This window comes from Electrona antarctica (assembly GCF_951216825.1).
Source record: "Electrona antarctica genome assembly, chromosome: 5".
Taxonomy (NCBI): Eukaryota; Metazoa; Chordata; class Actinopteri; order Myctophiformes; family Myctophidae; genus Electrona; species Electrona antarctica.
In genome coordinates, this window is record NC_136810.1 from 22,747,366 (window position 1) to 22,765,009 (window position 17,644).

The 17,644-nt window shown below is 42.2% G+C and overlaps 2 protein-coding genes across 8 annotated transcripts in view; both read right to left on the reverse strand.

Moving 5' to 3' along the window:
* Nucleotides 1-13,854, reverse strand: part of srgap1a (SLIT-ROBO Rho GTPase activating protein 1a) — a 115,414-nt gene extending 101,560 nt beyond the window's left edge. For all 4 annotated transcript variants that reach the window (XM_079501805.1, XM_079501804.1, XM_079501806.1 and 1 more), the window contains exon 1: nt 13,145-13,854. In XM_079501805.1, coding sequence (XP_079357931.1) covers nt 13,145-13,208 — 64 coding nt within the window. In that variant the 5' untranslated portion in view covers nt 13,209-13,854. The remainder of the gene's footprint in view (nt 1-13,144) is intronic.
* Nucleotides 13,855-15,353: 1,499 nt separating this feature from the next.
* Nucleotides 15,354-17,644, reverse strand: part of tdrd12 (tudor domain containing 12) — a 36,738-nt gene continuing 34,447 nt past the window's right edge. For 2 of the 4 annotated variants that reach the window (XM_079501803.1, XM_079501802.1), the window contains exon 38: nt 15,354-17,416. In XM_079501803.1, coding sequence (XP_079357929.1) covers nt 17,331-17,416 — 86 coding nt within the window. In that variant the 3' untranslated portion in view covers nt 15,354-17,330. The remainder of the gene's footprint in view (nt 17,417-17,644) is intronic. The other 2 variants (XM_079501801.1, XM_079501800.1) reach the window with 1 other exon arrangement.

The window sequence follows — 17,644 nt, forward strand, 5'->3', positions numbered from 1 at the left end:
TAGTTTACATTCAATACCACCAATTAAGAAAAAGCTGTACGATAAAGGTGAGTTTTAAGAAGAGATTTAAAAGAGGACAGAGTTTGCCTGTCTGAGATCTTCAGACAGGGAGCTTCACAGCTGAGGGGCTCGCACTGCAAAAGCCCTAGTGACAAAACCAGACTTTGGGACCACTATGCTAGAGGGACCACTATGCTAGAGGATCTGTGAGTTGAGAGCCTGACCCTTCAGTGCCTTTAAAACAAGCAGTAATATCTTAAAATCAATTCTAAAACTCACAATGGGTTCCATGTCCCTTTTAACCAGATTTGTTTTTACTTTGCCTCAAAATGCAGATATTTGACAAAATATATATAGTAATAATGGTCTATGTCGCCTGTAGAATTGTTGCATAGCAGTAAGATGGCAACAGATTCATTAAATATGCTAAAATAAACCAGTAAATTGGGGGGCTTTAAAGGAAACCAGTGGTCACAGAACATCACATGGTGTCGTCAGTGACACCCTGAGTGCATCAATAATTGATCTGTTTGAGTTTAATGCGCCTCAGGAAATAACTATCATTTCAATAATTCAACCAACCAAGAATTACATATATGACACGGGGAGGAGATGCTGATTTCGGCAAACATCCTGCACACTGGAAAGGCTTTGCCAGAGGAAGTAGACAGGCCGGTGGATGGAGGATTACACGTGGTCCAAGCCTTTGTTTGTTCCCACAGGGTTAATAAAAGACAGGCCTGGCGTACCTGAGCCGAGTAGCAATGCAGCTTGGAGACAGACGGCCACGGTCAGTCTGGCTTTAAAAATAGAGAAGGAGGAACCAGAGTTCTAGACGAGATACAAATAATGCAGGCTTCAGAAAGATATCGTTTTGTTTAAGCACAAGAACCCATAGTGTCCCTATTCTGCAGGGCAAACATTCAGAGCATGCACGCACGCACACACGCACAGAGTAGACCATGTATTTATTTGACAAAATACCTACTCTCTATTGATGTACTGATTATTTTGACTAGGCCTATTCAATTGATCCGTTGCCCCATTGTTGCCAATAAGGTTAGTGGCTGCCTCTCACGCATTTTCCCCACACACTAAAAAGGTACGCATCACTATTGCGCGCGTGTGAGAGAGAGAGGGATGTGTGAGGGCTTACAATGGCAAAGTTGTGCAAGCAACGTGTTTGTGTGATCACAAATACGTTAGAAGAGAGGCAGCGACACGTGATTTGGGATCACACTGGAATGGTTGGCACGCCACGCCCCCAGAGGCGCTGCTAGAGTGTAAACCGCGCCCAGACAGTCTCCAATTGGCTGGCTGCTTCCATAATGTATAATAATAACATGCATCCGTAAAAACTGCTTTAAAAATAAGAGTTCATAAATAGATGGATAGATATGGCACCGAAGTCTGACATCAATATCTGTAGAGGGCGCAAATCCACGGGTTCATGTACTTTGTATTTGCATTGTAATCCCCATAGCGGGATTTTGGATCGCCTCATATAATAACTGTTTAAATAAACATGTCATCCCGGCCGTTACACTCATATGGATATGAAGAATCAACTGACTGAGAGAAAACTCTATTGTTCCTGCTACTGAATTAGTTACATTTTCGCTAGAAACAAAGCTGTATCATATATGAGTGACTGACTGTCGCAAACGATACACAGACACCTCCCTGACAATAACACAGAGACAGCTTGTTTATTTTTGGACCACAATGCTTATATGAAACGATTTTAAGATGACCCCATGTTATTCTCCATAGAGAAATTACTTCCGTGAACCAGGGGAATCGAGGGGATGAGCGAGTGACGTCAGGAGGACTTCGGCACTCTATTCTTTTTTACGCAAATTTAGAAGTTAATTCAGTTCAGTTCAAGCCTCTCTCTTTCTCACTTTAAATATGTTATATTATAAAGGAACACGCCAGCTCATCTCTGATTTAAGAGGAGATGCAATTGTGTGAATTAATGGATGGATGGAGGCTAATCATTGCCCATCCCCATATGTGATAGTGATGACTATCACATATGGACATACTATCATATCTCGCTTGTTTATTTATTTTTTTAAATGCGCGAGAGAGAGAGGAGAGAGAGAGAGAGAGATGCAGAGGTGCATGTGGGTGACCAGATCATTTGAGGGACAGTTAAGTATCACTTGTGTGGGACAGGACGGTGTTAGCAACTTATGGTGGAATGTTTTTAAATCTAGGAAAAGAAAATGGAATTTTTACTCTAGTTGTGACCCATGCAAATTGCTCTGTGACCCACAAATGGGCCCCTGTTTGGGACAAACTTTGGATGGCAGAAGATCCACCAAGGGCAGCTCTCCTAGATTCCGATTTATGGAGGTTTGAAAATCCTGTTTGTAACCGAGATAAACGCTGGTCAGATTTGTACGTCCCATAGCTGGAAGTGACAGGCATTGTCATAGCAACGGGATCAATGCACAGAGTATACAGAGGGGGTACGAACATGTACGTAGTTGGCTGATAACGTCCCATAGCTGGGGGGTACGAGTGTATTTGTATATGGCCCAGAAAAAGTTAAGGGTCAATGTGGACCCCCTGGTGCACTGTGGTCTTCGGAGTCGGACTTGACATCAGAACGGGAACCAGTGCCATAGATCTTAGACGTCACACACGCCCTGTCCCGCCCTGCTAGCTGTGACATACAGACAGACTGGCTTCTGCGACGACCTACGCTTCACTCTCAACAGTGGAACAACAATGCCACCCTATTCCATGTCCTGTACCTTTCATATAGGACAGTGAGGTAGAATGACAGCATATGCAACATCCCTGCCATGAGCAGGCTGTGTAAAAGGGTTTTTTCTGTCTGTCCATCTGTTGGGCCTGAGCAGAGGTTCAAAGGAATGAAAGCCTTCCCAACCGCCCCAACCCCCAATGCCCCCGCTTCTTTTTCTCCCTCTCTCTCATTATTTTTTGCTTTCCCTTACTTCATTGCTCTCTCTGTGTGGGGTCCCATTTCATCAACACCTTGCATGCAGCTCGCATCCATGCACACCGTTGGAAGCTCTGAAACTCATCCAGTTCATTACCGGCCTCTCCTCCAGACCAGAGGACCTCTCTATGTCCAAAAGCACTGACACAGAGAGGGAAGCGGGTCCCAGAACACTGCACGTTCACCAAGCTAAGCCAAGAGAACTAGGGCTGTGACTGTCCATTATTTTCGTAATTAATAGAATTGTGCGTGTATACATACATACATACATACATACATACATACATACATACATACATACATACATACATACATACATACATACATACATACATACATACCACTTACAGTAAGCAACGGTTGCTGCAACAGTAAAATGCAGAGAAAGGTGAATGATTAAATTATATATATTTTTTAATTGATTAAATCAATTAAGTTTGATTAACTGATACACCCCTAAAGAGACGGCTGTAGCGTTATGTTGACTACTCAGGATTTATGATGACTTTTAGTCACAGGTAGAACAGCTTCAGTCAGCATAGTCACTCATGTGTGGCAGCAGAACTGATTTGAGTGTCTCTCTGCCCGTGTTTTTGGAGTGAAATGGAATTAGCCGGTGTCAGTTACAACTTACAACTTAAGACAACAGACTGAGGGGGAGGGGTCCCTTTAGCCTCCTCCCTCCTCTCCGCCTCCTGCAACAATGGCACTTGAATTACAGTCTTTCTTGTGTGGAGATGGGAAGGAGATTAGGATAGTATGTGTGTGGGGGGAGTGTGGGTGGGGGGTCAGGGGTTGCATAAAAGGCCCAATGGCCTTTGTGGAGTGAGTAGAAATCACCGTGGGGGGTGGGATAGGGGGTGAAGCTTTGGTTGTGCCGAGTTTATTAAAACACCAAAATGGGCGAGTGGCCACAGATGGTGCTGTCAATAAACACCCACCATTGCAACACACACACACACACACACACACACACACACACACACACACACACACACACACACACACACACACACACACACACACACACACACACACACACACACACACACACACACACACACACACACACACACACACACACACACACACACACACACACACACACACACACACACACACACACACACACACACACCTTTATATATATTTTTATTTTTTTTAAATATTATTTTTCCAACTGAAGACCATTTAATTTGAAGAGTATTTAAATGGGCTTAATCAGAGACTTGAATCTGTGAACACAGAACATAAAACTCAAATTGATATAGAAAAAATAAATATTATCGCAGATCTGTGCCATCCTGACCGCTTTCTCCCATTTCCGTGGTCACCAATCACATTCCATGCAGATTGACTTTCACAAGTGCTCTATCCAAGGTGACGAAACTCTAGCATCAACCAGATGGAATATCTACCACAATAACTGTGTGTACTTATTGTCACCTCTGCTCACCTTACTGTGTGGCATCTGAACCTGAACACAATCTCACACACGACTGCATTCCAATGCATATCACCTTGCACATTACGACAGCTCTATTTCCCCCCCTGATAAGTCCCTTCGAAACACCCTTCGTCTCCACATAAAACACTCTCTGGCGTCGCCATGACTCATGGGCGCAGGCCAACTACATTACCGATAAAAGTAGCTAGTGTTACAAGCTCAAGGTCATTCCTATTCCTAGTGCACAACCACGGGGACACACACGCCTACTTGTATTGAATAGTTTTCCTTTTTCAAATGTATATATTTTTTCCCCTTGTCAATTCCAGTTCTAGAGTCCCTGTCGCTGCCAACCTCCACTGTTGGCCTGGGGAGGGTCAGGGTGTAGACAACTACTTATGGACCACAGGTAGCACCAGTGTTGGCCTGGGGAGGGTCAGGGTGTAGACAACTACATATGGACCACAGGTAGCACCACTGTTGGCCTGGGGAGGGTCAGGGTGTAGACAACTACATATGGACCACAGGTAGCACCACTGTTGGCCTGGGGAGGGTCAGGGTGTAGACAACTACATATGGACCACAGGTAGCACCACTGTTGGCCTGGGGAGGGTCAGGGTGTAGACAACTACATATGGACCACAGGTAGCACCACTGTTGGCCTGGGGAGGGTCAGGGTGTAGACAACTACATATGGACCACAGGTAGCACCACTGTTGGCCTGGGGAGGGTCAGGGTGTAGACAACTACATATGGACCACAGGTAGCACCACTGTTGGCCTGGGGAGGGTCAGGGTGTAGACAACTACACATGGACCACAGGTAGCACCACTGTTGGCCTGGGGAGGGTCAGGGTGTAGACAACTACACATGGACCACAGGTAGCACCACTGTTGGCCTGGGGAGGGTCAGGGTGTAGACAACTACACATGGACCACAGGTAGCACCAAAATACTAATATAACTTTAGTACTCCATACACGTACATACTGACTGTATCACATATCGTCACATGCAGATACTTTTGAGAGAAACAGGAACAAAACAAGCTGGTCATAAAAGACAGTAGCCTGACACTCAGCCTGAATTTTCATTTCGTTTCACTCCAGAATCGCCTGAATATATTTTTTTAATGGGCGTGGCTAGCGATTCAGGGGCTGGAGCCAGGCTAAAAAGACAGATTAACAAACACAGATTTATCCGGGCATCATATAGACCAGTGTTTCCCAACCAAAAATATAGTCTATATTATAGACTATATTTCTTGTCATAAACCATTCATTACCAAATATACTCATCTTTTGCCAGAGGCAGACAGCACATTTTTACATTGTTACTAAAGTAAACAATCCTTGACAACAGAAACTAAATCAATTATCAATAGAAAAATAATTACACCCATATTGACTCACTGTTAGTGTCCTCTCATTTCCCTGCAAACAAACATGCCCAGGGCCCAGACCATTTTCACTGAAAGCTTTGTTCATGTAGGTGGATCGACACGGATCATTTTGATGTTTGAGGGGCGATAGCCCCACCTATGTCCAGCTTTTGATGTATGTGCACAAACTTTGTCTTACACAAACATTAAATCCCATTGACAATGAATGGACAATTTTGAGTGTTCGTGTAAACTCAAACATTGTGGAACACAAACATAGTCTGATTGAACACCCACAGCCAGACAAGTCAACACTTTGCCCTAAAGAGACAAGGGCTGGGTTCCCCAAAGGACATCATGCGTAGGGAGTGGGCATGTGGTTCTTCTCAACAACACCCCCTTCACTGTGAATATAGATATTCCGTGCATAGATGTGCCACGCAATGGTAGGCCTGAGGCCTGCTATAGTAGGCCTCAGGGCTGAGTTTTCATATAGGCCTACATTTACCTTGCCGACATCACTTCACCTCTGAAATTTAATTTAATAATATTCGGACTGCTGGACAGCTGACAGTAGGCTCTCTTCACTCTTAAAAAAAATGTAATTAAATTTAATTGATTTGACGCTGAAGTAGGCCTAAACATATTTGTTTAATTTCAAAGTTTTTATATTTAAATCAGATGAAGACAGTCACCACTCACACCACACATTTCTCTGCGAATGGTTTTACTACTGCCACATGTCGACAGGTGTGTGTAGGCTAAAAAGGCCTTACGTGCGCAATGAGGACAGGTATGGCTATGCTCTAGTCTAGGTTGTCTATTTCTATGTTGTTGTGTTTGACAGTATTTCCCAAAAAAGGACATAGTGTCTGATTGGCTGCCATGCAGCCAATTAGGCCGCACACAGGCTTCTGTTTGCGGCCTAGAGGGGTGTGTTCAAGCTACGTCAAACACAAAAGGTATTTGGGGAAACCCAGCCAAAGCCATGATGTTGCTGTCCTCTGTTGCACCACCAGTCCAATGACACACACACACACACACACACACACACACACACACACACACACACACACACACACACACACACACACACACACACACACACACACACACACACACACACACACACACACACACACACACACACACACACACACACACACACACACACACACACACACACACACACACACACACACACACACACACACACACACCAGGTTTAGTGAGTCCCCCAGGGTCCACTAGTGATTCCCTCTACACCAAAACAAGCTGCTGAAAATATCCAATCGTAATAGGATCTGATATATATTTAATAGATCTACTGCACCATCAGTCTACTCTAATGAAACATACACAATACAATAAATATCTTCAGCTCATCATATTTTAGGCCACTTATAATACTTTATACTTACAGTATCCTCAGAGGAGTTCCTCAATCTTGAACTTATATTCCCGTAGCAGTGGAACGTTGATAACAATAGTTAGGAGTTAAAAAAAATCTACTAAAGCATAATGCAAATAGACTTTAACTCAAGACAGATGGAGGATGCTTTAAAACGCTATTGATCTGAAGACAGTTTTGCATTTTGGCTGCGAATGGACAGCCCTATAACAAAGAAATATACAAACGGGTGAAGTTTATACAAACTTCATGACGATTCCCTTAAAGGTGACTTCAGACCAAACAAACGTGTTCAGACTAGCATTTCTTTATCAGCACAAAACTAGTCTGCCAACAAAATATTAGTTTTCCCCATGCAAATTGCAAACTGCTTTCTGCAGTGTTGCCAGGTCTGTTTATTATAAGCGACTTGGGGCTAGTTTTCCTGTAACATAGCTTAATATTCATAGTTGCCTGTTGCTTTATAGTTTGGGCTTATTTCTGAAGTGTAGTTGCTTATTTGGGCTTGCTTTCATGATTCCTATTAAAAATAGCTGATGTAATAGGGCTCAAGTGGTGAAACTGGTTGCTTCTTTTGGATTTGTTTTCATAGACCTGGTCGCTTGTTTCACTCACAGAATCAAAACAAACAAATATAGCATTATTTTCGCTAGTCTTGCTTTGGAGTTGATTGATTGGTATTATATATATATATTAATGAGTTGATATTGAGAATATGGTATCTAGTCCACACTACACCAGTAGTCAGCCCTGAAACATGACGAGCAGACTAGAAGTCTACTCTACAGTGGAGTAATTTACCCCCCTCATCACTACAACATGGATAGCGTCGCTCCTGACATCGGCAACCGACCGGACATGTTCGGTTCGTCATCAACGGGTATCGGTGTGTCGATAAGGCGATATGGACGGCAAGCGATGGGAGCTTCTCTCCCGACAAGCTCACAACGCTTTCAAACTAGCCGTCAGCCGGTGCAATGTGGAGGTAGCTTAAGAAAAGACTGTGAGCTGCATGACAGACTAGACTTTGACAGAGTGTTGATGTCAGTCATGCTAGGAGGCTGCCAGACACTATAGGAGGAGTCACTATAGAAAACCACAGAATCGTTTAAATAACTGACTTACTTGAATAACAATCCAATCATCATAACTTTTCTAACTTGTACAAACTGGTAAAGACTAAGAAAAATCACAACCGTGTCAACCGAGCAATGAAACTATACGTACTGTATAACTGGTACTACTCGTACTGCACTGTACGGGTGAGAGAAGAAATCCCCACTAAAGATTGTGAAAGCCCTTCTCCCTGGTGTGTGTGTGTGTGTGTGCGTGCGTGCGTGCGTGCGTGCGTGCGTGCGTGCGTGCGTGCGTGCGTGCGTGCGTGCGTGCGACCTGAATGCGACCCACATCTGTGTGCGTGCGAGACCTGAATGCGACCCCAATCAGCATCAGCTTCAGGGGTCAATAGGTTTTACTCAGACATAGGGACATACATAGAGACATACATACTCCGTCACTCATGGGAGTGATTGGCACCGCTCAAACATACCTAATTTCTGAGTAAAATTTGTTGCTGAAAACAACTGCCAGGTAGTCAGGCAATATGGAGTCAGCATGCTTACACAGTAGCACAGTAGCTGCTCTTCATCACAATCAAGCTTAAAAGACCAACATTCCAAATGTAGGTCTACATGTACATGTACACCAAACTGTAACTGGCCTTTATATCCATCAAAATAAAGTGAAAGCTAGACTCCCACGTCCCACATCTCCAACTGTGAAACAGAGAAGTTTGTGAAGTGAACCAGAAGATCAAACATCTCCCCTGGCAGTCCTCTGGGTTGCTTATCGTTGTAGTTGTTGAGTAATCAATGTTCTCCACCACCACCCCAATGTCTCTCACTAGCTTTCACAAAGATAAGCCTTCTGTTCTACTAGGAGAGAAAGCAAAGACAGTAATGTTTATGTAATCATTATAATTTTATGCTCCGGACCATTGTACGTTAAAATATCAGTATAGTAATCAGTTTTACTACCGTGTACAATATGTACATTTCTGAAACTTTCTATTTACTTTTTTTTTCCCTATTTGGTCACTGCCAGGTCCAAAAGTTACTTTTCAGCAAATGAAAAAAAAAACCTGTGCTTCAATGGATCATTCAATTAATGTAGTTATTATTTAGTCACAAGCTCTGATTAAAACTTTTCAATACGTAAGGGATAATATCTGGCTAGGTGGTCATTGTCGGGAGATAATTCACCGAACCCCCCCCCCCCCCCCCCCCCATATGTCTCTCTGTCACTTTGTTTACAAACGAAATTCACGTGCAGGAAGTCAGACTTTGAGACCCCATAGCCTGGAGGAATGCGACGCTCTGGTTCAGAAACTTCAGAGACAGCGTTTCAAGCTAAAACTTCAAAAAAAAATGTCCACCATTTCCGTTACCCTACACCTTTAACATTTGCATGACAGTCACAAAATAGGTAAAGATCAGACCAGTCTGAAGTGAGTGGTGCTATACTGTACTCGTGCTGTAGTACTGTACTGTACAAGCCCTCCTCCCAGGCCTGTGTGTGTGGCTCCGCAACAGTGACACTTGGTCAACAAACGCTATTTCCGTACTCGGACGGACAGACACACACAGCCAGGGACACACATAGCTGTCTATAGGACACCACTCAAGAAGATGGAAAAGCGTTGTGCCCAACTTTGAAGATATGTAAAGCTGTTTTGTTTTACAAAGCACTTTCTTCCAGCAACATCTAATGAAGACAAAAATAGGCTGCAGGCAGATTCCAGAATAGTGACAACACTTACGACTGAGATTAAAGACTAGGACTACAATTACAGACACAAGAACTTGTCTTCTCAAGGGATATTTAGGCTGTTTGCCGAGTTTTAAAATGTCCATCAATATTCCTTTCAAGAGTCAGGATTGTAGTGAATCAAAGAGAAGTTTACTTCTGCTGTTTGTTCCTTAACAACTGATTTCAAATGTAATGTCTGGCATTGCACGTCAGTGACTGTCAACAACATATCACCAAACATCTCGCTACAACAATAGAAACCCCACTCCATGGACGGAGCCAAAGATTTGTAGTGCTGCCAACGAATATTCCATATTCGAATGAATATTCGAATGTAAAAAATAAAAGAATAATCGAATATTTTAAATTAAGATTCGAATAAAAAAAAAAAAACAATAAAATTGCTGTGTGAGTTCTGGCGAGACTCTGTGCCACGTAAACTAAAACATTATACAAAAATTAGGCTATTATCCTACCACCGTCATAATCATCAACACTTTAGGCCCCTCCCCCCTTTGCACTCTTTTTCTCCCCAATACAGATTGGACTGATTCATGCCCCCCCCCCCCCCACACACCGTACAGTACGGCACAGTACAGTATGCTACAGTACAGATTCTACAGAACAGTATGGTACAGTACGAGTACGGTACAGTATGGAACAGTACAGTACGACACAGTACAGTAATGGTACAGTACAGTATGGCACAGTACACTACAGTACAGTACAGTATGGCACGGTACAGTATGGTATGGTACAGCACAGTATGGTACAGTACGGCACAGTGTGGTACAGTACGGTACATTATAGTACAGAATGGTATAGTAAAGTACAGTATGGTACAGTGCAGTAAAGCACAGTACCATATGGTACAGTACAGCATGGTACAGTACACTACAGTACAGTATGCTACTGCATAGTACAGTAAAGTACAGTATGGTACAGTTAAATACCGTACAGTATGATGATGCAACAAAATTGCTCCACATTACTGTTTCACTGTTCATACTACATACTCATACTGTCATATTCTGGATATAAATTTCATTTTACTACCATTTAGCCTTTCTTACTCTTTGCTACAAACACTGTCATACATTACAACATGACAATACACAACAAATGCTATCTTATTTCCATCTACTTCCCGTCTGCATTTACACCCTATTCTCCATGTGCATCAATCACACTCATTACTCACACCAACACCTTCCTTGCTCACTACAATTAGCAGTGCAACATTGCAAGGGTGACAACGTCGCAAGGGAGCCAACGACGCTTGGAACTACAATTCTAGTTTGAACAATAAAACAGCTCTCATGTTCAATGCCCAAATATTATTTTTCAATAAAAGTACATGAACTTAATGCAAATATTCGTTCCAATGTACTCTCTCAGAGGAAAATTTGTACTGTACTGGCATCAAATTTGCAACTGAGTCTGCAGTGAATGTCATCTTATACAAAATAACACAAATGTCACATAGAATGGAAGGTCCTAAATTCCTTCTTTTATGTTGCTCAGTCAGTAGAGCCCTCGCCTTTGGATCACATGGATCTGGATTAGATCCCACTCATCCCAGGCACTGCCAACTCAACATATATGAGTAGCACAGCTTGGGTAGGTCTGCAGTGGGTCTGTGAAGTAGTGGGAGTGGGTGCTGATGGTAGATGTGTTGCGCTCCACCTCCCAAGTTTAATAATAATAACAACAATAAGCCTCAACGACTTTGCATTTATCTCTATGGCACATGATGGAATTCAAGCAACAGCACTAAACACAGTTGCTTCAGGTTGTTATTATTGTTGTCCTATTTGGCTTGGCTTGACAAATCGGAGTCTTTCATCCAGCCAGCCTCCCCCTGTGACTGTGCATCACCTTCTATTATAGGCTGAACCCCTGAGTCATCCCCATCCAGAGAATAAACAGGGCTGAACATTCCAAGCAAATGAGAGCTCCCACATTATGCATTCTCACAGCCCCCGCCCCCCCCCCCCCCCTCTCTCTATGACTCAGTCTCCTTCTCCCCCCCCCCCCCTCTCCGTCTCTCTGGATTGAAGACTAGGTGCTATGGTGAAGTGAATAGGTGGTATTTCAGCTCACTAATGGCACATGGGAGAACAACTCCTTGGCTGAGAGCCCAAATCCCCATGGTAACTTACAGCAGGGTAGCCACTAGCCAACCACCGCTTCTTTCCTGTGCTAGTTTGTCTGTAGATTTTGTTTTTAAACAAAAACACTATTGCTTATTGGTATGCAGGGAGAGGGAGCAATATTTGTTTTAATGAAAAGCAACCATTAACCAACTCTAAACTACCCCTATGTGTGTGTGCATTAATAGCAGCATAATGTAACTACAACATGTTACATCAACAGGCTGTGTGCACAGAAGTTACTATCACATAAAAACTATATATATCCCTGATTTCTGGAGGCAATATGTTAATTATCAAAACAATATGGAACATTAGCATTTTCTTGTGCCTAATGTATTGACTGATTGAATACATTAACAGTTTGCAGGGGGGGGGGGGGGGAGTACAGTTCAATAAAGTCTAAGAGGATTTTAAACCCAAGAAAGCCTATGGTTTGTTTCCATCGGGGTCCTTCATATTCAATTCATCGCCTGTGCCTTTTCAGTAAATACAAAGACTATAGGCTAGTGTTTATATAGCGGCTATATTATACAGTAGTATGCCGTTTATATAATTAAACAGGCAGGAGCAACAGGTTCGCAACATTATTAAGATACTAGTAACCTGAACCTGTAGCTCACAGTAAAATGTAGGCCTATGCTTTAATCGAATGGATGGACCCTTATTACCCTGAACATGCCATACATTTGTAGCCTGCAATATTCAGTCAAAGTTTCATTACAGGGTGTAGTTGTGTAGGCAATTATTAACAGACACATGATGAGACACAGAGACAGTGATGTTTTCCAAACGGGATCATCAAACCTCATTGTGGTCCGTTATGCGTGTGATTGGTGGTGTGCATGCAGCTTAGTGCATCACGAATTAGCCTGATCCCAGCCAGACTGTTGCTAGGGGTCTAGTGGTCAGTGACAATGTTTCCACTTTCCACGCAGTACTTTATACATGTATTATGTAGTACTCTGTACCTTTCACTTGACTCTCGTAGTCCGCAATGATCTCCTTATCCTTTTTGAACCTGGTCGACGACATGTTTTCTCTCCAAGTTGCTCCTGTGCAGATTCGCTGTAGAACTTCTCCTCAAACTATTTGTCAACAAATGGAATTGATGTGTCCTGACTCACCCCTATAGTAATAACGATAATAATAATATTCGACGCATCACACAGGCAGTAGCAGCAATGGATGAGACTCTTCTTTTGGACGACGACAAAACTAAACGCTATGAATTAACTTTCAAAAAAGAAAGCCCGAGGTGTGGGATGCAGCTAATACGGTGCTGTTGGATCAGAAAAGGGGTTTTTAGTCCTTCATTGTTCTCCTTCTTCCACCACAGGACTGCCGGGATTGGGTCTGGGATACAACAGGGCCGATGCGGAATGGATCCCGCCGGATCCACCGAACTGTTGGCTGCAATCAGAGCATGTATATACCAGCAGGAGAATATAAATCCACAGCGAGTTGGGAGAGTCTTCCCTTATCTTTCCCGACTTCCTATCCGATCATTCCGACCCATGCACGGTGAGAAAGTAGCACCACCAACAAGCACCCTGGCTGGGGCGCGTTGATCTACTTGTGCGTGTCGTGTCGTGTGTGTTTGATCTCCGTGTTCTAGTTTGGGACCTTCTCCTGACTAGCTACCACCTCCTCTCCTCGATGTGTTCAACAGTACACTACCCCTCCTCCTCGCACGCGCACACGCGCGCGCGACAATTGTGGATTACACATTAATACACGAATCAAAATCCAGTGTAATTTCTGATGTTTTAGCCCACTCTGTTCGAGCCTCTGCTTTATTATAGTCAATTTATTATAGCCCGGCCTAAACAAATTAAAACGGATTTTGTACATTAGAGTTATAATATTGACAGATTGAAACCTTGGTAGCCTACTGCGAGAAACCATTTATAATTAGCAATAGTCCAAATTAAGTAACAGTTTTACTATTTTAGAATCTGAAACCATCTGGTTAATCTTGAGAACCAATATAGAATATTAATAGCCTACTATTTTTATACCAGGTTGTGTGGATTAAAACGATAGTCTAAAAGTTCCTGCCCAAACAACGCCGAGAACTAGAATCAACTGGACTCTAATGCCACCTAGAGGCGTTGGAGAGGCACCACACAACCACATTTACAACCATGATCACATTTAACATTTCTGGTCATTTAAGCCAGGAAGCAACACATGCAGCAACTATCAATTTCCAGGCTATTAATTACACATTTCGCAAATATTTGTAGAATTCTAACCATAACAATTAATGATCTCCTTTTTGATTGGTGCAACCACTCCAAGGAACAGCAATGGCCATCCACCCCGTCTGTATGTCCCTATGTTTAAGGTACCAACAGGGGGCGCTGTTGCACCACTCACTTCAGACGGGTCTGATTTTTCATTTGGTGTGCTTTTTTGTCTTCAGCAGTAGCCTGAAGACTCACTGTGGTGCAGTTTTCCTGTGCCCTGTCCTACCTAAACTATGTTGATTGTTGAACGACCACTAGATACCGATCCTCCTTGGGGGGAGGGGGGGGCACTCATATGAGCACTCATCCACATGAGTGGAAGTTTGTGGAACTGTGGAATAGCTCGGGTTAAGTTCACTATTAGTTAATGGTTAGAACCAGGTATGATTCTGAATGATGAGTTGATGATACATTCATGATGAATTAATGTACGAGTTCATCATTCATTACGTATGAATCTGCATGCTCATGCAAAGTGACCGCATTCCATTCGGTACAATGGAAACAAGCCATCAAGGCTTTATCCTTTTAGCATAATTGTACTCAATCAAAAGTATCTGTACGGCTACTTAACTTGAGTTTGCATTTTTGGATGGCTTTGACAAGCCTACACTACATTTCTGTACTTTTTCATATTTATTTGTAGGCTTAGGCTGTTTTGTTTTTTCACATTTGTATACATTTACTTTTGACTAAAAATTTATTTTCTATCAATTACACAAGCCTTGAATTCATGGAGATTTTATTTTGCTTTTGTCGCATTCCAGAGCCAATAATTTGATGAGCAGCAGTCTCCTACTGACCGGCTCAGCCGCTCATGCGACTGTTGAGCAAAACAAAACACTCCATGAATTCAAAGTTTCACACAGCAAAGCATTGAAATTAAATAAAAAATAAAATGTACTGCTTTTGAATTTTTTTAAAGCATGTCATGTCAGGACTGGACTTTTCTGTAGTTCCCAGATGACACGTTTAATATTTTATTTATAATGTACTTTACATTTGTGGAAATTGCTACAAGTGCTACAATAAGCATAACAAATAATCACACCACTATAAAATATCTAAGAAACTGAAACAAAACATTTAATCTCTCAAGTGTTACTTCCTATTATACACTGCAGATCTACAGTATAATAGATCACTCATCTTGAGCCTCTTAATGATTTATATAATTCCGTGTAGGTTTGTCCATATGATACTCATCACTGCCTCATGCACAACTAGCTCAATTGGCTGCAGCCTAAATCAAGAAGGCAGTTCATTGGTTTCTCTTCATTTATACATGTATTTATTTTAGGTGCCATTCTTACTTGAAGCTGTATTTGAACCAGTCTACTTCATCCACAAAAGAAAGAATTACAGTACATTTCAAGCACAACTCAATACAAAGACTGTTAAGTGGAAAACCATTTTCAATATAGGCATTTAACAGACGCAAAAGAAACAAAGCTTGAATAAGAGCTCAACCAAATTGAAAAATACAACAGACTGTTTATGTTTTGCAGTACTGGCAGTGCAACAAGAAATGAATAACCGATTGACAATAATTACTTTGGCGTTAATTTAGGTATAAGCGGGATAATGCGAGCAAGTCAGTTTTCTTAAAACAAAATAAAAACTAGCCAATTATTTTTACCCCTCGAACTGGGAACTCCCCTGTGTTACTCCCCCTGTGTTACAGTTGATTGATTCCATGAGCAAGACGCTGAACCCCAAACAAGTACAGGTCAATACCAAATCTGCTGTTAATACAATTTCAAATCGAACAATCAAACCATGTGGTATTAATTTTGGAATGGCTTGAGACAGGTAATCCAACACATTGAACTTTGCAACCTTTTAATACACACAAAGACAAGAGTGCAGAGGGGCATTGCTCCAAATTTGGCGACAGTATAGCAGGTATACAGTACGTGACATCATCGTACCTATGCGGGAAAGCCGACTGAGTGGCAAAAAACTACTTTCTGGCCTTGACAGCCCATTCATCCAAACAGAAAAGTCCTGTCTGATTGCATTAAACAATGTTAAACTCACCAACATTACAGCTGAACGAAAAGCTTGAATTATCCTCTTTCTATCTGCAAAGTTTTTGTTTCATGAAAATCCACCATAGAAACGTTATCTGATTGCATTAAACAATGTTAAACTCACCAACATTGCAACTGAACGAAAAGCTTGAATTATCCTCTTTCTATCTGCAAAGTTTTTGTTTCATGAAAATCCACCATAGAAACGTTATGAGCTACTTTCTGTCAAGAAATGCCCTGCATTTGATTATTTTTAGTAAGTGTCAGAGTTTGGAAGTGCTTGTTTTCAATAACACAACATTTTGCTGCCTCCTGCATTCCTGCAACGAGCGCTTCCAAACTCCAACACTTCATGCTGCTCAATGTTTTGCCACTCACTCTATATTATTATTATTATTATATATATATATATATATATTTGGCTATGGCGCTGGACGCCATTTTGAATTTGGCCCTCTAGCAAAAAATGCCGGGATTTTTGCGAGGGACCTGGGGGCTAAATCTTTTATAAAGGGTCCATAGAGGTCAAATCAATCATCAAAACATCCTTCCCAGAGGATGGTCACAGAACCTTAGTCTGTGACCCTACTACTAGATGTGCATGTGCATACTCTATTCTCTGCTGTGTTCTACCGGGGAGGGGAGGGGGGGCGGGCACATAGGTTTGTGAACCAATAGGGAGCCGGCATCCGTTTCCAGCGCTAGTTTGATCCGTCCCTCTATGCCAAGAAAAGCTTGGGTACTTTCAGGCTAATTGGTTGTAAGAAAAGAAAAAGACCCATCAATCAATCAAACTTTGTCACAACACCATTTTAAGTGGATGAAACCTTCAGTGTTCCTCCTTTTGTAACACACAATGAGTCTCCAGGGCTTCAGTCAAGCTCACTGTCACTGCCACTGGATGAATCCACATGGCAACCACCATCATCATCTCCCATTTCCTCTACAAACCGCCCGCCTGGTGAACAACGAGATAAGACATTTTTTTTGTTAAAGACTTGGGAAAATGTGCCATTGTAGAAAATGAAAATCTACTGACACTCTTTCAAATGTAATTGTAATTACATGAATAAAATAATGAAGATGATTCCACTTTATACCATTTGAAACATTTAAAAACGGACAGAAGAGATTTTTCACACACACACACACACACACACACACACACACACACACACACACACAC